General features: G+C 32.8%; 1 protein-coding gene across 2 annotated transcripts in view; it reads right to left on the bottom strand.

Moving 5' to 3' along the window:
• The window catches only part of LOC150097854 (T-complex protein 11-like protein 1), a 202108-nt gene that overhangs the window by 157241 nt on the left and 22240 nt on the right, over window positions 1-22627 (bottom strand). For both annotated transcript variants that reach the window (XM_090406253.1, XM_090406251.1), the window contains exons 3-4: window positions 20092-20224; window positions 10067-10187 (exon numbers count right to left, since the gene is read on the bottom strand). In XM_090406253.1, the coding sequence (XP_090262379.1) occupies window positions 10067-10187; window positions 20092-20224 (254 nt within the window). The remainder of the gene's footprint in view (window positions 1-10066; window positions 10188-20091; window positions 20225-22627) is intronic.

Genomic DNA, 22627 nt, shown 5'->3' with positions numbered 1-22627 from the left:
ATGACTATACCATTTTAGATTAGCTCTACTTATGCATTCTTGAATATTAATAATGTTACATTCTTTTCTGACATCTTAATTTTTAATACAGACTAAACATTAGCACCATTTGTTAACTCCCTTAATTTTCCTATGAACACACCAGCACTAAATCCTGTTCATCTTCACTTTTTTTTTTTTTTTTTTTGCTGTTGTTAAGGTTTAAATAAACTGTTGGTGCTAAGTAATATAGATGCAAATAGAACTAATCAAAGGTGCTTACAAGGCAATAAATTGAGGTATACATTCTGTGGAATATGTCAAAACACATATTCTGTAGCTAGTTTGTCTGTTTTGCAGGATGAAAAACCTGAATTTCATCTTGCTTTTCATTAAGCACAAAATATTGTCACTAATATATGAAGACATCATACTGTCCTTCAATTATTAACTTCACAGTTCCTCGTTGGAAAGTAGCTGAAGATGCACATAGAAATTTTACCAAGATTAAAGAACTCAACATAGTGTGTTTTGTTTTCCTTTCTAGCTTCCTTGCCTACTATTTTGATGCCATTCTCTTTACCCAGAAACAGTTATTCTAAAAACTCAAAACTAATGCACATGATCATTACCGAGATTCAAAGCAAAACAAAAGTGACACATGGCTGCCATTACTTCAGAGCTTGCACATTGTAACAGCATATAGTACAAGAAAACTACTATAAACAAACATACAATAATATACATGCAATGTTATGTCTATGTAAATCCCTAAGCATTACAACATACAGTAAACAAGTTTACTAGTTAAATACAGGTAACCCTCACATAACACAGATGTTAGGTTCTGCGTTATATAACGTGTTATATAAATTGCATTATGCGAAACTCAGATCACAAAGAAAAAGTAGGGTTATGTTCTGAAATCTTTTTTTTTTAATTAAATAAACAACGACATATCCAACAAAAATATATTTTTATTTAATTCAAGTAATTCATGTAAGTTAAGAAAACAAATAAACTATGAAACAAATGCATTGTATAAAAGCATAAAAATTACAAATTGTAAATAAACTTCATTGCACATAATGCATAAATGTTTTAGAAAAAATAAAATAGTGCATATTTTAATCTTTCATAGCATGAGAATTTGAGGATCGGTTAATAAACATTGGTTTTGTCATGTAATCACCTGATGCATTACTACCAAACAGCAGGGTAATTCTATCTTTGGAAACTTTGAATACAGGAGCTGATCTTCCATTTTTCGAAATATAGGTACGTTTTTGCATTTTTTTTCCAATATAACCTGGATTCATCCACATTGAACACCTGGTTCACACTATAAATGTTTATAAACTTTGAGAGCTTTTTGTTTAATGAGATTTCCATCCAAAGGAATTTTCTTTTGAGGTGCAACTTCTAACCAAATCATTAGAGATTTCTCCATTTTTTCCATTAGAATATCGTGTACACGAGCAATGAGCTTTGCACTTATCGTTGATCCAGTAATAAACACTTTTTCAGATTTTATGTTCATTTTGTTTGATTGCTTGAATTGTTGATTCATTTAAATTCAAAGTCCTTGCAACAACTCCTGGTTTTTCTCCATTTTTTGACCAATCCAAGATTTTAATTTTTTTCTTCGAGAGAGATTAATTTTCTTTTCAATGTTGGTTTCCCCCTTTCATTGCAGTTTGTGGCCATTACTATAAAAATAATTTTTTTTAACATAAAAAAGCATTACATATTGTACGTAACTCACCAGAAAATAAAGTGCTCAGCTTGAGATTAACACATTTATGATTTTTAATGGGCTTTCCTACCAGAAAACGAAGACAATTTTCAACAATAAACACTTTATACGGTAAACAATTGATGAACATGCATGCTAAAGGGTATTTCCCCTAATATAAATTTGCTACTTATAACTACATGCGGCATATGGGCAGACAAATTTAACGAAGATAAAATTTGATTTTTAAGTTGTGAGGTGAAAAACATATGAAAAGATAAAAGGTTTACTACAATTTGTAGACCGTGTTTTTATCGAAACCGCGTTGTATAAGTACCGCACTGAACAAGGGTTACTACAATTTGTAGACCGCATTGTATAAGTACTGCATTATATGAGGGATACCTGTACATTTTAGTTTCGTTTTGTTATGCTACCACTTAACCACATGTAGTTCCAATAAAACTAAGCATACAATTTCATTATTAAATGTGAACAAATACATATATATTTTTTTAAAGATTACTTTAGCATATAACAAAATAAACCCATTTTATGAAATTTTCAATCATTACATATACTGTAAAAAGACTAACATAAGAAGCAAAACAATTATGTGCAAATTTTACAAAACCACATTCCCATAGAATTTCTTCATATGGAGAGCATGCACTATTGAAATAGAGGGATTTTTATTTCCCAAGTTAGAATCACAGCCTTCAAGCTTCAATAAATCTATAAACAAATGCCATTCATTATTATCATGTTTTCTCATGAGCATTTCCATTAATCTGCTAGCATCATTGCAAAACACAGTCACTGCCATTCAGAGGGGAAAAAAAATTCTAAATTTTGCTGATGTTTTTGAAATGAAGTCACGTCCATTTTTGAGAAGGTTCCACTCTTTCAAAATAGATCTTAAAATTTGAGCTTGTATTTTGTAAGATCTGTCCCAATATTATTCAACTCTGCTTGCATTATCATGGACAGCAGGGTTTCTATCCAGTTTATCTGGGGTTTTTTCCTCCCACAAGCAGCCAAACCGGCCCCATGAACACACGCAGCTGCAGCCATAGAATATACCGGGAGGTATAGGGCTAGTCACTTTATCCTCAGGACGGGTAAGACTTAGGACTTAAGATAGCCTTGCAACAGGCCAGCAGGCCTAACACATAGAAGGGAGAAGAAGTCATGCTTGCATTATCAAATGAGGTGGTCACATAGCAGCTGAAAATTTCAATCCCACTCACAAAAACTTGGTTCCATGGTACTACACTTCGAGTAGAGTTAACCTCTTACTAAGTCCATGAGAGCAAATAAAAATGAAAATAAAAAAATAAAGTATATTCAATAACTGAGATCAATCAAGATAAATGATCTGAAATAAAAAAATGTGAAATTGTAAAGCCATGGAACCTTAAAGTGCAATGATCAACTTTCCTTAACCTCCCTACTGGCTAGCACGTATATACTATACATCCAGCAAAACCTGGATATGATGCATAAAATCTGTTGGAAGAACATGGATAAGAAATGTAAATTCTCATATCCATTAGAAGGTGTGATAATCCCTCATGCTGAGAAGAACACTTAACTAGATTAACTTGCATTCAGAGCTATGTCTCTATGCATATAGCAAGAAACACAGTTCCTTGCTTGTTGTAATAGATTTAACGGTATTCATATGAACACAGATGGATAAGAAAATAACTATTTATTAACTTAAAAGCTAATATTTTGCTGGTATTATATCCAGCATCTTCAGAGTACACAATACAAAGTTTGTTACAAATGCAAGACAACCACAATCCGGTGTAACAGTGGGGCTAGTATAAGTAATTGCAATGTGCAACACAAGACTAAAGTCCTAATAGGGCACCATCTAGGTTAAATATTAGCTTTTAAGTTAATAAATAGTTATTTTCTTATCCATCTGTGTTCATATCAATACCGTTAAATCTATTACAACATGTCTGACGAACACATAAGCCTATCCACAGTTCCTTGCTGTATGTTGGATAACTGGAATCTTAGTTATATTAGATGGAATAAGTACCTACAAATTATTTTTATTTTATTTTTTCTACTTCTTTTGTAATATAATTGTAGTTTTTAATGCCAGGACAAAATAAGAGATCCTTTCATACCTTTATTCATTAAATATTGTACCACTTTGGAAAATCAATGTGATCATCAATTTTTTGTGCTAATTGTGTTTAATCCCTAAGTCGACAACACATTTAATTTGTTCTTGAAGAACTTGATTCAAGATAATTATTTGTCAAACAATTATTTTATAATTTAATTAAAACGCAGATCTTTCAAAAAATAATAATAAAAAAAACAGCCCCATATGTTCCAAAATGAAGCATTATTTATTTTTTATTTTTAATTCATATTCATGGTTCAAAGAATACAGGTTGTGTGAAGATCTGTACTTTTATGATTTTGTTTCTAGAGAACTATACAAAAATCTTTAATCATATCATGAAACGAATAATCTATATAACGTAATCTACAGTTCTTGCACTTTAACTTTTTGGGTTTCCCAGAATCACTCACTACAAATTAAAATAAACAGTTATGAAGTGAATTGTTATGTATATGTTTTCAGTTAGTTTAGATATCATTTGGCAATTTTGAAGTAGCAATACTTTTGCTGTAGTTTATCATTCAAAATATGTATATTACAGGTGTCAAAAGTGAATTCCAAATTTCTGCACAATAGAATTATTATTAGTAGTAGTAGTATTTTACTAAAAGTAGGATAAAGGGACTCTTTTAATGTACATAGCAATTTATACCAAAAAAAAAAAAAAATGAGTTATCATAATGTATTCTATAATAACAGTATAGTGATAATAACAATACTTATAATATTCTATTATTCTCGTTGACTAAGGAAGAGCGAATGAAAGTTCACTCTTCCTGAGAAGATTAACTATTACTGTTATTATCAAATTTCATTTCTAACGGAAAATAATGAAAACCATTTACTATTAGAACCTAGACTTTTCAGAGGAATTTCAAAATCCTAATGAGTATCTTCAACAGCAGATACTCATTAGGATTTTTTATTTTTTGAAACATTCTGTGTAACATAATCCTGCCTAATGCAACTGGTTTTTTTTTCAAATTTGCCTATTATAAGACTGTTTTTAGTAAATAAGAGTACAGTTTGCAGATTGTGAAACTTTGATTTTTAAATTTTCATAGCAGAGTGGGCTACAAATGACAAATTTTGAAAGTAACACTATGCTAATAATATTTTTATTAGAAAATAGCAAAGTAAAACAATCATGTTGTTATGGCATATTCAAAGAGAAAAAAATATTCTGCATAAACAGAAGAAATTATTTCATGCTGTTTAGCTTCCTTCTTTCCTTCCTCTTTTTAAGGACAGAAAAATAACATAACTTTCATATCTAACTTACATGACATAAAGATAAGAGAGAGACTTTTTAAGTACAGACAATAACAGGTAATCTATTTGTAAAAAATACAATCATGTGATGATTGTAATTCCCTAAACAACTGAATGCTGGGACTCTGAAAGAAAAGAAAGTAGTAGTTGGAATAATCAAATGGCAAATAAATAGTATAGATAAGAAAATAATTATTTCATTTCATTTCTCGACAGATGAAATGAAGTTAGAAATTTCGGATACTGAAATGTGAAATTACACACTGTGAAAAGTATGAAATACAAAATTATAAAAAAGTGGATATTTATAATTCAGTTACTGTGAGCTGACAAGTGGGGGGGGGCTGATTAGAATACTTCAAAACAAACAAAAAATTTAAATCAATTCCTCATAAGACATATTGTAAATAATTTTACCATATATTTTAAAATGGTTTAGAAACTGAATTATTATTAGTGAAATAAGCACTCTACAAATAACTGTCAATTTTTAGGGAAAGTCAACATATACTGTTATATTAATTAAAAAACTTTAATTAATACTTCCTATATTTTGGTAATGTTACATTACCATCTTCAGGGAACATAAAATTAATGATATGTGCATGCAGGCACTAACACTGAACAAATATGGCTGAAGACAACAAATGAAGTCGGTCCTAGAGTCCTAAAAGGTGCCACCTAGCAGGCTAAATTGGGTAGTAGTCTTGGCTGTTGGGCTGATGTTCTAAGAATGCGAGCTTCCCATATTTGGGGCAATCTCATGCATCAAAATTTGTTGAGGTTTGGGGAGTTTTTTAGAGCTGAGGCTGATTCCAGGAATAATCTCTCATATTTATACTTGCTGCGGTGTAGTAAGGTAGTTTTCTTCCAGCATATTTTGGCAGGTGTCCAAAGCATGGTCAGCAAGTTGTTGTTGTTGTTGTTCAGTTGTTGTCTTCAGCCATATTTGTTCAGTGTTAGTGCCTGCATGCACATATCATTAATTTTATGTTCCCTGAAGATGGTAATGTAACATTACCGTAATATTAATATAACAGTATACGTTGGCTTTCCCTAAAAATTGACAGTTATGTATCACCAACATATAAGTTTATCTACAAGAATTACAATACTCTACAAATAATAACAACAGCAACAACAATAATAATAATCTACTTTGTTTTTCAACTGCAAAGTCATATGAAATGCTACTGAATATAAATTTGTGATGTTTTAAAAATTAGCCTCAAAATAAGAATATAATGCAATTTAATATAATTCTCTCAGAAAAGTAGAAAGAGTTGTTCACAAACAACAACAGTGAATCTAAATCTGTAAGCATAATTGACATGACATGCATATTTCCATATATCAGAAAAGTGCAAGAAAAAAAAAGAATGTTCAAACCATATTTATTTCAATAAATGTTGCTTGACAGGATCTTTTTCTTCAGAATATTTGAAAATCATTTTTTAACACTAGCTTTGGAAATCAGAGTGAAAATAATTTCCACAATATTTTCAGTAATACATCTCAAAACGTGAATGAATATCTTGGAAACAATCAAAATGTTCTCCTTGGAATTTCCCAATAGAGGAAATTCTAGGTAAAACAGTTCACTCTCTTCAAGTCAAGAGGTCACAAATGTTTCCACTCCACTACAGTTAAGTTAATGTCATACTCATAATTTCCAATGTTCAGTTGGCAAAAATAGCAAGAAAATAATCCTGTGCACTTTCTTTTCAAAAACAATCGATAACATTATAGCATTTTGTTGTTCAAAACCTTGATGAAAAAGAGAATACGACATATTATTCTTATTATTATTTGGTACTTTCTTGTAGTACAAAAAAAAAAAAAAAAAAAAAAAAATCACTGCGCATTTGAAAAATACATTTAGTGCTAGTTTAGACAGATAGCATTTTTGAAGGAGCTATAGTTTTACTACTATTTTACACTAAAATGTATGAGCGTGTTCCACAAGTGAATTTATATTTGTAGCAACTGTCTTGCGAACAGTTTTGAAAATAAATTATCTGACATATTTGCAGGTTAAATGGGTAGGTAAACACCCACCCACCCCAAAAAAAAGTTGAGCCCTTATGTAAAATATATGCACCTTTTTTTTAAAAAAAAAAATTAAATGCTCTGTTTCCAAGAAAACTGTATCAGTATATAATTTTTTAATAATAAAAGTGAAACTGATTATCATAAATGAGGAAATAATTATTTTAACATGAATACTGTATCAGCCTGTAAAAGAAATATCTATTTCTGTTTATAATGTCTGCTAATCAACTGAAAACAAAACAGATTGCTGGTGCATTCTGACCTGCTGCTTGAGGGCTTTCTGGTGTGACCTACAGAGGTGTTCTAACTTGTCTTTCTCAATAGCAGTGAGAGTACCCTAAACTTTTAGCCTTTTCCTCCAGCTGAGGAGATTACTATGTAGTATTTCTAAGACAGCTTATCTCAGAAATGGCAACTAAGCACTAAGCAGCAGTAACACTACTGAACTTTCTTTTTTTTTTTTGTGGCATACATATAACGAGTGTTTATATGGTGAAAAATGCAGCATAGTATGTATAAAATTTAGAATAATGTCAGCAAACAGCTCAACAACTGATTATAGAGTATGAAGAAATAGTCTGGAATAAGAAGTACTTGCTTCAACAGATGCAACAATATTATTGCCTTATTTCTTTTGTCAAAACAGTAAAATAAAGTAATAGATTTTGAATACTGTCTGTGGTATTATAATTCAGTTCCAGGAGTGGAGAGGGAAGGGGGGGGGGTACATTTGAAACTCTTCTAAATGAGCATAAATTTTGAACTGGTCCATACAAGACATCTTTCATCTATTTTCATCACATCTACAATGGTTAAGTAATGGATATTATAGAAATGTGCACCAAAAAAAAAAAAAAAAAAATGGTCTGTTGCAATTTTAAGTGAAAGGAGAAGGTGAATGAGTTCATGCTGAAATATTATTAGATATTGTATGCCTACAGTTCACAGAACCCAGTCTGGAAGATTGCCAAGAATAGCCAATTCATGCTGAAGGTGAAAAATAAATAAAGGATGTATGAAATGGTCACCAACACATGAAACCATGTGCTTTATATGTTACATTTTGCAACTGTGATACAAGCAAAATAGTTATCGCTTTAAAAACTACAATGTTCATAAAAGAAAAGTAAATTTTCCAACATGTAATAATAAACAATTCATCCCACAAGATGGATTACCCTATTATCAGAATAGATTCTCCTTCTTCTGACATGCACAAGTGTCGAAGGGTCTCGCATCTGTGGATGTACAGTATACATTTTTGCAATTAAAGTTTCACAAACCAAAAGCAAATAAAGCAATTAACATTTTCTGTTGTTAATAACAATAGAAAAATTCATTTCTAAAACTGATGTGTTATGATCCATATAATAGTATTTTGCAAGGAAAGAAAACAAAAGTTTGATATTTATTTTAATAAATGATATTTTAAAAAACATAAATATTTAACGTAATGATTTGCAATGCAAGCATTTGAAAATTGTGCGAAAATAATTTCTGCAATATTGTCAGTAAAATGAAGAATATAAACTGTCTAGTTCTGCTGCACTGATTTGAAGAATAAGACAGCAAAATTACTACTGCTAAATAAATTCATTGCAAAGGCTGATCTGTGGTCATTTCAGGATTGATTATTTTTACGCATGTGAAATTGCACAGATTTGGTCTCGTGGGTTCCAAGAGTATACAGCAGCTGTAGAAGGATGCAAAGAAGAGTTTTACAAAGATTATACTAGATTATGGGATTTATATTATAATGAAGTTTGTGCATATATAGATTACAAACTCTGGTTAATAAGGGAAAGAGGGGTGATTATGATAGAGGTCTATAAACTTATGAATGGGTGTTATAGGATAACGTCTGATGAAATTTTTCGTTATATGGAAGGTGGGGAGAGATTATTGATTTTTACACGTGAAATTGCACAGATTTGGTCTCCTGGGTTCCAAGAGTATAAAGCAGCTGTAGAAGGATGCAAAGAAGAGTTTTACAAAGATTATACTAGATTATGGGATTTAGATTATAATGAAGTTTGTGCATATGTGGATTACAAACTCTGGTTAATAACAGAAAGAGGGGTGATTATGATAGAGGTCTATAAACTTCTGAATGGGTGTTATAGGATATCGTCTGATGAAATTTTTCATTATATGGAAGGTGGGGAAAGAACATGGAAGTTGTTTGTCCACAGTCAAGAAAGGGGTAAGATTTAGGTTTTTCTCTCACAGAGCAGTGAGTGAGTGTAATATTTTGCCTTAGGGGTAATGAATGTATCTAGTGTGAATGAATTTAAGGAAAAGTATGACAGCTGGTTTGGGTGATTTATGGCCTCTTTCAATGAGTTCTTGACTCCATGGAAGTCTCAGATAATAATATATTTTTTTTTTTTTAATAGTAATAGTAATTTATTGATTGCTAAAATATTTACACATACAATAGATATCTTGAGTGACATTGCAACTTATAATTTTACAGAATTCAGCTCTAAGTGCTACATTTTCTACATTGATTTCAACTAAAAATTTTTAATAGTATTTTTTCCCTCTATATTATGTATTTACAACACATGTTCTTCTAATGTTAACAATGAAGATTATTTGGAATTTTTTGTATAATAATTTTTTTTTGTTTGTTCATATAAATTTTTAATTATAAGAATAATTTATTACATTATTTTTTCGTGTTACATAAGGGTATTATTTTAATGATATTATCACATAATAATCAGTATCTTCTTTGGCTATAAGGACTACGTGTGGTTGAGAATTTTTTTTTTTTTTTAAATAAATAATAATAATATATACTATAAAAATGAAAGCCAAAAATCTCATCTCACAATTATGTAAGATTTTTGGCTAAGAAAAATATTCCTTACCTCTTTAATTTCATTCAGTAAGATCATAGCATTATCATACACAGGAGGCTCTGCACTAAGTTGCTCTTGTAAGATATCCCAAAATGCTTTATATGCAATACCTCTGATCTGATGCTCTATGCTAATAAAAAATAAAATAACTTTTATTATGTATGTGCACATACACTCATAAAAATTACAGAAGAGGAGAGAAGTTGAATTCTATGAAATACTGGAGCTAATTCTAAAAAAAATTCCATAAAATAATATAATTGTGCTGTCAGATTTCAATGCAAAAATTGGAAAGAAATAGATGTGCACTACAGCAATTACCACCATAACAAAATGATGTGCTATAACAAACAAGGGAAAAGTACTTTCTTTTAAGGTTACATGGTGGTCAGAATTCATAGTGAAGAACTTGTGGAGACAGAAATACACATGAATTACTTTACTTATAAAGAAAAGTAATCATATCACCTGAGATTAGCTCTGCTAATGCATTTCTGGATGCTGACAATGTCAAGTTATTTCCTAATATCCTCATTTTTAATATGATATTGCCATTGATGCCATCTGTTCATGCCTCTAATCTTTCTCAGGACTCTCATATCCACAGTCTCTAGTCTTCGGTCAAGTGTTTTACTTCTGACCCAGCTCTCAGATCCATAAGTTAAAACTGGTTTGAACACTGTGTTGTATACAGTTAATTTAGCATTACAACTAATTTCTCTCTTATTCCATATGAATTTATTCAATTGACTTCCTACCATACCAGCTTTTTTGATTCTGTTGTCTATTTCCACATTTAATTTACCATCTTCAGCAAAAATCGTGCCTAAGTAGCTGAAATGTTTTACTTGTTCCACAGGTTCTCTGTTCACAATGCAGTTGACATTTTCAATGATTCTGCCTATTTTCATTGTCTTTTTATTGCTGACCTTCATACCATATCTACTACAACAGTTATTCAATTTAGTCAGAGAATCTTGCAGTGGATTTATTTAAAAGTATAACATCATCTGCATAAAGCAAAGAGCTGACATTAGCATCTCCAATTTTGATATCATGTTTAACCCTTTCTGACCTGAATTTTTTTTTTTCCAAGTGAAAAAAAATTTTTTTTCTATTTATTTTGTATTTAGGTCTAAAAAAGCAAGAGTATCAATTATTATGATGAAAAATGCATTTCAGGATAGGAATTCTCATGTACTGATTCCATATGGAATCATTATATTCTGGTAGCAAATATTCAACTTCTGATCTTATACTCTATATTCCAATATATGCATATTATTCTACTAAGTCATAAAAACTGATATTGGTAAGATTTATATGTATAATACATACCTGTTATTATATTAAAGAAATGGAACTACGACATGCGATCCCAATTGGAATCATTCGCCACGTAATATGGGCAGAAAGGATTAATACCACTTTCCTTCATAATGTGATCCACATAGATAATGAATAACAAAGGGGATAATGTACATCCTTGTCTCACACCAGATTTAACATTAAACCATCTTCCTGTACTTCCAATTCTAACTGCTGACTTACAACTTAAATAAAGACTAAGTATTGCTTGATATAATGTCCCATTGACACCATATAACTGTAGCCTATTGAATAGCTTCTCTCTTGACACCTTGTCATATGCCTTTTCCAGATTAACAAAACTTAAATACAGATCTTTGTTATATTCGAATGATTTCTCAACTATTTGTCATAAAATGACGATCCGATCCTGACAGCCTCTATCTGGCCTGAATTCAGCTTGTTCTTCAAGCTTTTCTTCCACAATTCTTCTCAACCATTTCTGGAGTATACTTGCAGAAATCTTACCAGGAATACTCAGTAGGGAAATACCTCTGTAATTCTCACATTCAGTTTTATTTCCCTTTTTATATATGGTTACTATAAGAGCTCTACTCCAATCATCAGGAATCCGTCCTTCTGTCCAGGCATTCTGAACTATGCAGTGCAGTCACTGTAAGACTTTTATTCCACCATACTTCAGCATTTCTGGTCAAATATCATCTACACCTGCTGCCTTTCCACATTTCAAGCCCTTGATGGCTTTTCTACTTCAAGTATGGATATTTATTCCTGACTGTATTCTTGTTGAGTGTTTTTTACCACTTTGCTCTCACTGCTTGTTTCATTTAACAATTTTTCAAAGTAATTAGTCCATACTTCAAGGATATCTTTTCTCCATTTTCATGACACCTTTATCATCTCTCATTCCTTTTACAGCACTCTTTCCTCCATTTCTAAACTTCTTCAACAACCTCCGGAATATTTATTTTCGATACTCTTGCAAAAGTCCTCCCGTGACTTTTGTTTAGCTAGTTTTACACACTGTTTAGCTTTCTTACATTTGTCTCTATATTCTCTAAGAGCACAAGCTGACTTATTTGCCAGAAACTTTTGATATGTTTTCATCTTTTCCTTCACTGCCTCTTTAACTTCCTGTGTCCACCATGGAGTTCTGATTTTTCTATCCTTGCAGACAACCTCACCACATGCCTCTCTGGCTGAAACAATCAGTTTTCTTCAAGGCTTGCTACTGAATCTCCAAGGTTTGGTTCCTGTTCTCAAAATCTTTCATTTTTTCTTCAATAATCTTTGTGTATTTCAGTCTACAGTTCACATCTGAGAGCTGCTCAACTTTTATTCACTTTAAAACTTTCTTACATGTTATTCTTTTCAATATGAAATTCAATTTTATCCTGCTCAAGACTAAATAGTGATCACTTCCAATTTCAAATCCTCTGTACACTCTGATGTCCTGCACCAGGGAGAAAACATCACTATCAACAATAACATAGTCATGAGACTTTTCTTATTCCTTGCCTCTTCTCTACATGTGAATTTGTGCACGTTTTTATGTTGGAACATGGTGTTAGTAATAACCAGTCCATGTCCTGAGCAGAAATCCAACAAGTATTTGCCATTATTATTAGCTTTGCTCTTTTCTCCAAATTTTCCCAAAATATTTTTGTATGTCTGACAATCATTTTCTACTCTGCTATTTAGATCCCCAACAAGGACCAACTTTTCATTTTTCATTGTGTCAGTTGCTTTCTCTAACGCCTCAAAAAATTCCTTCACTTCTACCTTAGTAGAACCTTCTGTGGGACCATAGGCACAAATAAGTCTCATTGTCCAGTCCCCATTCTGATATTTGTCCACATCACTCCACTTGAGACTGCCTGCCATTCAAGAAGATTAGCCTCATATTTAGTGTTGAATTTTATTTCAACATTTTCAAATCCTTGTTTCATTTAACAATTTTTCAAATGGGTACTCATTCTTTTCCTTGATTGTCATTGCCTGAATATAACATTTTGTATTTATTGCTAAGATCTCACCAGTTTTTGTCTTTTTTTGTTTCAGTCACCCCTATCATGTTGATCTGGTACTTATCTAATTCCTCAGCTAGTTTAATTTCTTTGCCATTCAGGCTTCTTAGGTTGATAGTAATGATCTTTAACTCTGGTGATGTTGAGTTGGGGTGCGTTTTCAGATTTGCCTTAATATTGCATTTATATAGTGTTCGGTGTATTTTTTCTGATATGCCCCTAATATATGGTATGCCTATGGCATTTTTGTAATATTTTATGCTTTTAATGGTATTTTTTGTCAAGGATCTTGTAAACGTTTTTTTTATTGTAGCCATTTTTTTATAAACATTTGGGTAATAAGTTCATATTCTCTGTTCAGTACATGCTCACTGGTGCAAATTGCTAGGGTTGTATGTTTTAGGGTGCTGATGACCCCTAGTTTTGTGTTGGATGGTGGTATGAATTTTTATGTATGTATTGGCCCTGTGTGTGTGTGTGTGCAGTAGACAGTGAAAGAAAGGCAGTCTGAGGGAAGATGTGTGACAAGTGTGTGTCTAGAAAAGGAAGAGAGTTATTGTTTTCAATCTTGATGGTAAATTGGATACGTTTGTGTTGTTTGTTCAAGTGGCTAAGCAATGTATTTGATGTTTTGGAGCCATGGGGCCAAATGGCTAAAATATCATCAAACATATCTGACCCAGACTCTGGGCTTCAGTCTTACTGAATCTAGAGCTCATTGCTCGAAGTCTTCCATGTAAAAGTTAGCTATAGGGAGCAAAGTGGTGAGCCCATGGCTCTACCTTCTTTATGTAGGTAAAAATTATTTTGCCACACGAAATACCCAGAGCGAAGCAGGTGGGCAAAGAGGACTGTGATATTTTTACAGAATATCACAAATTAATATTTGTGATATTCTGTATGAGAAGAATAGTATCACTGATCAGGACATTAGTGAAAAGGGCAATTACGTCAAAGCTGACTAATAAATCTTCATTGTTGAGTGTCATGTTTCTAATTTTGTTTATGAAATGTTGTATATTTTTTCCATAGGAGGGGGGAATGACCTACCAACTCCTTGAGTGTAGCTGCTAGTTTCTTGGCTAAGTGATAATTTGGGCTGTTGATTCCTTCAACTATTGGTCATAGTGGTGTGCTTGTTTTGTGTATTTTAGGCAGGTCACAAATTCTGGGAATGCGGGCATAATGCAGTATTAGCTTTTTAATTGTTTCCTCCGGCTACGTGATCACTAACTTGATGAATTCTACTGTTTTCTTTTTGATGTGGTTTGCAGGTTGTAGTTAACCATTTGGTATGTGCTGTGGTCAGATACCAATTACTTCATTTTTTCAAGCTATGCTATCTAATCAAGGACGACAGTAGTATTGCCTTTATCTGCTTTGGCAATAATGATGTCATGGTTATTTCTTAAAACAGCTAATTTTTCTGCTTTGATTAAATTGAAACTCAGCTATGTATTGGAATTTAGAATGTAGGAGTCTGCGCAGTTAGCCTAGTGGCTATGCGCTTCGCAACGATATGCCTGGGGAAGGAGTGTCCTAGGTTTGATTCCCGTCGATGATGTGAGGAGCTTAAGGATCTTCCTCAGCCATAGCCAAGTTAGTCGGTCTTGGGCAGCAGGGTTCCCCCCACCCAGTTTATCTGGGGTTTTTCCTCCCGCAAGCAGGCAAACCGGCCCCGTGAACACACACAGATTACAGTCATGAATATCACCCTTAAGGGATGCAGCAGAGGAGTGGTGAACCGGCTGCATTAATACACCAGTAACCCCCTGATTAGGATGGGATGGGACTCAACCTGTCCTAGGATGGACGAGAAGGATAGGATAGGATAGTATGTAGGATGTTTCCATCTGTATTTTATCAGCTATATTGGAAGGGGGGGGTAGACCTGAAGGAAGTTTTTTTTTTCACCAGAGGTCAGGCTAGGATAAACATTTAACAGAGCATTTAGATTTATCTTACTTTTGTGTAGTGTCATGTAGCTTGTGTCCCATACATGTGTGTTTTCCTGATGATGACTTCGATACAAAGTTCGAAATGCTGTGTATTATTTTCTTAATTACAATAAATTAATTAATCCAACATGTTTTTGTCTCCTTAAGTTCTTCACTATGAATATCGAAAAACGTACTGGCCTAAGTCACATAAAAGCAATGGCATTTTAAGCTCACTATCCCAATCAGTAAAAACTCAAAACCTTCACATGCTGAATTTCCTGGCAATGATATCACAATCAGTAGACAAAGGAAATGATGAGAAATTGTATGTTTGCAACAGAACAATGTTTATGTATGACCAAGGCTTGAAAAAGTTTGTGCTAACACACCATTCAGGCAAATATCTCACTCATTAGACATTAGTTTGGGCGTATTCTATCATGGTTGCTTAATATATCATAGTCATGTGCTGATTCCTGGATCTGGTCAATTTTAAGCTTCTATATGCTGTAATTAATTTTAACCCTGTATATCCAGTGTTGATTGAAGAAGATATGTTAAGTACTTATGTATTAGTGTATTTGTGAAGTCAGTTATGATTTCGAGAATGTAATCACGCTGTACCACCACCACCACCGCTGATGATGTAAGTCTTACGACGTATGAAACTTGTTGAGTTTTAATTGCTTTTTTTTTTTTTTTTATTAAGCTCCTTATTTATATTATAATGTGATTTCAATAAAAACTTCCCACTGAAGCAAAGTTTGTTGGAGAAAAGATGAAGGAATGATATGACTGAGACATTTAAACTGTTGAGAGATATTTACAGAACTGAAACTGGGAGATTGTTCATATGATAGAACAAGGTGGAGGAACAAGGACAAAGAGCGGGACATCCCAGAAAGTTGAAAAGGGAAGCGATAAGTAAGTGGGTGTGAAAGGCTATTTTGCATGGAAAATAATTGGGCCATAGAATGTGGTTCTTGATAGAGTGATGAAAGTGCAGACAGCAAATGGGTTTAATGAATGGTATGAATGAGTTTGTGTTATCTCAAATGAATTTTCCACAACAAATCCTGTGACTCCATGTCTGCAATGAATAATAATAATAATTTTTCAAAGTAATTACTCCAGACGTCTGAAATATCTTTATCTTCAGTTTTTATTTTATCATCTCTGATCACTTTTACAGTACGCTTTCCTTCATATGCAAGCAATTTCAATAGCCTCCAGAACATTTCGTCACCTTCATGATATCTTCTGCATCATTACCAATCTTTCAATGTCTTTTGTTTAACAACTTTTATACATTGCTTTCTTACATTTTACTCTGTACTCTCTCTCAGAACTCATCACTTGCTGAGAACTTCTGTAACACTTTCTCCTTTTCTATAACTGTCTCTTTAACTTCCTTGAGTTCTGGACATTAGATCACAAGCCTCAGTTGATTCTACTAGACATCTTCTCAGTTATCTGGCTTTGCTTAAGCAATTCTGATCATTATTAGTGATTAATTTTACAATATTAGTAAGAAATGAGAATTTCTTCATTTGTACTTTTTTCTTTAGAAAAGGCAAACCTTTTGACTTTTTATATATACTACAAATATAATGATTATTTTTGTATATAATAAACTTTGTAAATAATGAGGAGAGCTATCTGCAATACCAAATAGCATCCAAAGTAAAAATTCAGTTGAATATATATATATATATATATATATATATATATAAACAATCTTAACTTAGTTATATTGGTTAGAAATATTTAACAAGATTAATATGCAAAACTGGAAAGGTTTGAGGCAGTAATTCTTATTTATGTCATCGTCATCAAATTCCAGCCATGTACCCTCAAGGGGCATACAGGATTCTTATTTATCTTAGGCTGACAAATCAGCACTTCACATTTTTCTTTATACAACTGGGTCTCTTAAAAAATGGCTTTTATATAACACTAAGTTTTTTTTTTCAGCGAACCTTGAGTGAAAGAATAGTATAATGCACAAGACTGATCCATGTAATCCTGCATTCTTCTAAATTCTTCTATGGTTAGGTGGGAAGATCTGTGATCGTATGCTTAGAAAAATATCAGGATTACATAAAATTCAGGGAGTCACGGGAAAAAAAAGAAAAAAAAAACAGCACATCATACTATGTCTTCCACATTTTTATAATTAAATAATCATCATCATAACACTAATTACGGGTATAGGCCATATTGGTCTGTTCTGGTCTCATTATCCGTCCAATATCTTTTTTTGAGGTCTATCCTGTCTTCTCTTTCCAATAATTAAATAATCAACAATAAAAATAATTTTCAGTTATTAGAACTCTGAATTCACTGGTTTTGTTTTGAGTATGAAAATTAGTAATTCTAAGAATATTACAAATAACAAAACTCAAAATTTTGTTACTTATTTATTTTTTATGATTTAAGAATGCCTAATGCAATAAGATAATTTGGTTAATTCATTATAAACACTATATCATATACATAAATACAGTATAAAGACTAACATCTCTTAGTATTGATACATATGAGACAGTTTTTAGACTATAGTTAACTCTCACTACAGCCCCAACCAAAGCTCCATAGGTACAATAAAGAAAATTCACTATAGCAAGCTATTCCCTACAAAACTATTGCTATAGTGAGAGTCAACTGTATTACCACATTTTGCATGACCTCCTCACACTAGGATAAGACTGAGCTCTAATTTGATCTCTCCAGGATAGTTCTAAACCTCGAAATGGCATATGGTTGCAGTCATCACCTGTAATTTTCAAAATGTAGTGAATTGTCCTTTCAGGCAAATCTCATATAATTAAAAATGAATGTATGGCTGTTCGGTAAGTGTATACAAAGTTGTACTACTAAACCTACTATCACCAAATTTTGCAAGATCTTCCCAGATTTGATAGTTTATCCATCAATACATCTGTCCATTTCATTCCATTTTTCTTTTTTGTTATCTTTTTCTTAACTGGAAAAAAAAAAAAAAAAAAAAATCACTTTGCACAGACAGATAGAAACTGTAAAATTTAGAAGGCAGTTGCAAGGAACTACTGGGGAACTTTAATGTCACATACACAAACACACAGACTGAAAGCCACAAGAAAAAAAAATTATAGTCATCATGGGAATGCAATTAGGATGTCTACACATTAGCAATAAGTGTGTTTTTATAATATATATTACATGTCAAATACTGAATGTAAGGTAACAATATCATCATTTAATATTTTTGGAAGAAGCCTATTTTATGCAAAGTAGTTCTGTAGTTCAAAATCAAGACTGAATGCCAAATTCAATGCCGATCAAGGCAAGCATAATTATCATCTGAGCAATTTTCAATAAAACTATCATTATCAATTGTGCTGGATTGTCTTACATAAAACACAAAGTTTAACTGCTATCTTCTTATTGCCATGGCCCCAGCTCGTATTTCACCACGCCATCATCACAATTTTGTGTGATGAATCGATTAACATCAAAAGAGGCTAACACAGCCAACAGACAACAATGAGAAACTTAAAATGGTCTGTAAAAGCATAATGCTACTGTCTTTTTTTTTTTTTGATTATTAATACTAATGTAATTCACAGACATGATGAACCTGCATACATGTAAATTACATAAAGAAGAATAAAGCATAAAAATACTCATATTTCATCTCATCTCATCACATCATCAGAGCAAACACACAAAAGAGAACTCACATGAAGTGAAAATGAAATGATAATAGACATTACTGAGTGCTATCATAATTTTCACAAAGTGTGACAAGCTAGAATCTGCACCCAAACAAAAGCAGGCAAGTTAGAATGGATTCTGATGTTATTAAGATAATGTCTTATAACTACAGAGGGCCTGATGTGAAAAAAAAGTACAACAAGCAAATCCTATCCTCTCTTTCTCATCCATCCCTTAGGATGGGTTGAGAAAGAGAGGATAGTCCCTCCTAATGAAGGGCTTATGATGAATTAATGTGCAGCGGTTCGTCACTCCTCTGCTGTATCCCCTAAGAGCAATATTCATAACTGGAATCTGTGTGTGTTCACGGGGGGCCGATTTGCCTGTTCTGGGGGATGAAAAACTCGAGTTTCCAGGTGAAAAAAAATCTCCCACCTCCGTACGAGACTGGCTAACTCACCTTCTGTCAAAAGAAACCAGTTTTTTTGTTTTTAAACCTGAAAATTTAACTGAAGCATTTGAATTTTACCTGGCCTTCATTGCCAAATTTTCCACTGCAATCTTACATGATTTTTATACACTGACATTTTAAACATTAATCTTTGATAATTTCTAGATATACTGTCAGAAAAGCAATCAGAAAAAATATCACTATATAATCTGGATAAGAACACAAGTACATGCATAATTAAAATAGTGCCATTTTATATTGATCAACTAAGTGAATGGATAACCTGAAAAATGAATGAAACCTTGTATTGGAACTAAGATTTCATCAAGCCCAACAAAGATAAGGTTTAAAATATTGAAACTGAAAGAAAACTGTTTTATTATAAGATGGATAAAGAGAAATTAATGGAAGATACAATGCAAACTGAATAAAGACTTTGCCAAAGGTGTGATAAGCAAATCTAAATACCATCAGTAAGAATACAACATATTCCTTTAAATCCATATCAATTCTCAATATGAAATAACTACTGAAGATCCAGTCTATCAAAATACAAAAGGTAGTGCTAACAATACATAAACAAATTCATACCTGTGTTCTGGGGGTTCTGTTTTGTTTAGCTTAAAGTCTTCATCCACAGCAATCTCATGCGCTAACACCATGTTAGTAACACCATTGGCTGCTTTAATAATGTCTTCCAAAGAAACAAAATTTGGAGGTGATGCTGTCATAAATAAAATTCATGAATTAACAAAAAACATTACTCTCTCTATCTCTCAAAAACTAAATTAATTAATTAAATAAATAAAATTAATTAATTAAACATAATATATTAGCGGTGTTATGCTACAAGAAACTGAAGAAGCAAGGGATCTTGGTGTATTGATGGATAAGAATTTAAAGTTCAAAGGTCACATAGCAAAAGTTGCAAATACAACTCAGAGGATAATTGCTATGTTGAAGCGAACCTTGACATATAAGGATAAAGAAGTAATTTTGCCTCTTTATAAGGCTTTGATAAGACCACACTTGGATTACTGTGCACAGATTTGGTCTCCTGGGTTCCAAGGGGATAAAGAAGCTGTGGAAAGGGTGCAAAGAAGAGTTATAAAGATTATATCCGGATTATGGGATTTAGATTATGAGGACAGATTGCGAGTATGTGGATTACAGACTCTGGTTAACAGGAGAAAGAGGGGGGTGATATGATAGAGGTCTATAAACTTTTGAATGGGTGTTATAGCATTTCAACTGATGAAATTTTTTGTTATGTGGAAGGCGGGAAGAGAACACGGGGACATCCATGGAAGTTAAGGTTGTTCTCAGTCAAGAAAGGGTTAAGAGCTAGGTTTTTCTCCCAGAGAGCAGTGAGTGAGTGAGTGAGTGAGTGGAATAATTTGCCCCTATGGGTAGTGAGTGCATCTAGTGTGAATGAATTCAAGGGTAGGTATGATAGCTGGGTTGGGTAATTTACAGCCTCCCTCGATGAGTCCTTGACTCCCTGGAGGTCTCAGATGATGATGATGATGATGATAATAATAATAATAATAATAATAATAATAATACAGGTTTTACTTATGTAATTTTTACCTGCATAGAATTGTCATCCTGATATCAAGGGTATCTTCAGTATATCTTTCAAATTACCATATTTTTCCGTGTATAAGACACACCCATGCATAAGAACCCTACTTTTTCGAACCCAAAATTAAGAAATCGATATTTTAAACATTTCCACTGTCTAATCATAACCTCAGTGGGAGGAGGGCCAAACTGTCTCTCTGAAGCTTTATTTCCATGTTCTTCTGCGTAACTGATGACTTTTGACTTGAATTTTGAAGAATATGACAATTGTTTTTTTTATTTTCGAACATTTTTATGGGCTAGTGCTCAAAATATTGTTAATGCATTAACTTACCCCGCCAATGAGTTGCAGACGTATGAATGCTTTCAGAGTTCTGATTGGTTTATTCAGAATCAGCCGTTAATGACGTCAATCGACAGAGTTAACAAAGGCTAGTGATTAGCAGAAGCCTGTTTGCGGAGACAAGGTACTGGCAGTTTTGCCACAACAACTGTGTGTCTCTCAACCAGTTATCCCCCCCCCCTCGTGTAAAAGACGATCCCCAATTTTCGGTCTAAAAATGTTAGAAAAAGTATCGTCTTATACACGGAAAAATACAATAAATAACTAAAACAGAAACTCACAGATACAACAATAAAAATACGTGAACGCATACATGGTATATAGTGACATAGTCTAAGTACATTAGGGTTCTAATAAAATAATTTTAACAAGAGATCGTTAATTTTTTTTTTTAAAATTACAATAATAATAATTCCAGAACTTGTGAAGAATAACTACTTCCCATAAAAGGAATAATTTTATCCCATCACTTCTATTTAAATTCTGACAATGTAGCAAAGTTTCACAACTTGTTTTATATAAACATTCCATTAGATAATTACTTTTAAGGAGAACCTTAATTTTCTTCCAAAGGATCTGATGTGGGTGCAGACAGCATGTTCCCATTGTTCTAGCTCATGGAATTTAATGTAGTCTAAATGTTCATCACAACCACCAATCCATCTGTCTGGCCAAAATATGATAATCTATTATTATTATTATTACTACGGGCTACTCCAGGGAGTCCTTAGACTCATCGAGGGAGGCCCTAAACATCATGTTCACACAACTGTTCAACATTCTCACAGTATCTATCATACCTTGCCTTGAACTTGCTCACTGTCATAGCACCCACAACAGACTCTGGCAGCTTATTCCACTCATTTACCACTCTAAAAGTAAAGAACCCAGCTCTAACACCCCTGCTAACCACGCTCTTGCCCAGCTTCCATGGGTGTCCCCTAGTTCTCCCACCACCAGTCCTGATCTCAAAAATATCCTCTGAATTAATCCTATAGAATCCTTTTAGCAATTTGAATGTCTCAATCATATCTCCCCTTTTCCGCCTATCAACTAGTTTCTGCAACCCACAAATCTTCAACCTGTTCTCATATGGTTCATTCCATAGACCTGCTATCATCTTAGTCACTCGCCTCTGGATCCTCTCCACCTCCTCCCCATCAAGAAGGAACCGAGGTGACCAAATCTGGGCACAGTAGT

Source organism: Typopeltis vanoorti, chromosome 16 (genome assembly GCF_054136105.1).
Source record: "Typopeltis vanoorti isolate ZY-2024b chromosome 16, IOZ_Tvanoo_1.0, whole genome shotgun sequence".
Lineage (NCBI taxonomy): Eukaryota > Metazoa > Arthropoda > Arachnida > Uropygi > Thelyphonidae > Typopeltis > Typopeltis vanoorti.
This window is presented reverse-complemented; position numbering and strand designations above follow the sequence as displayed.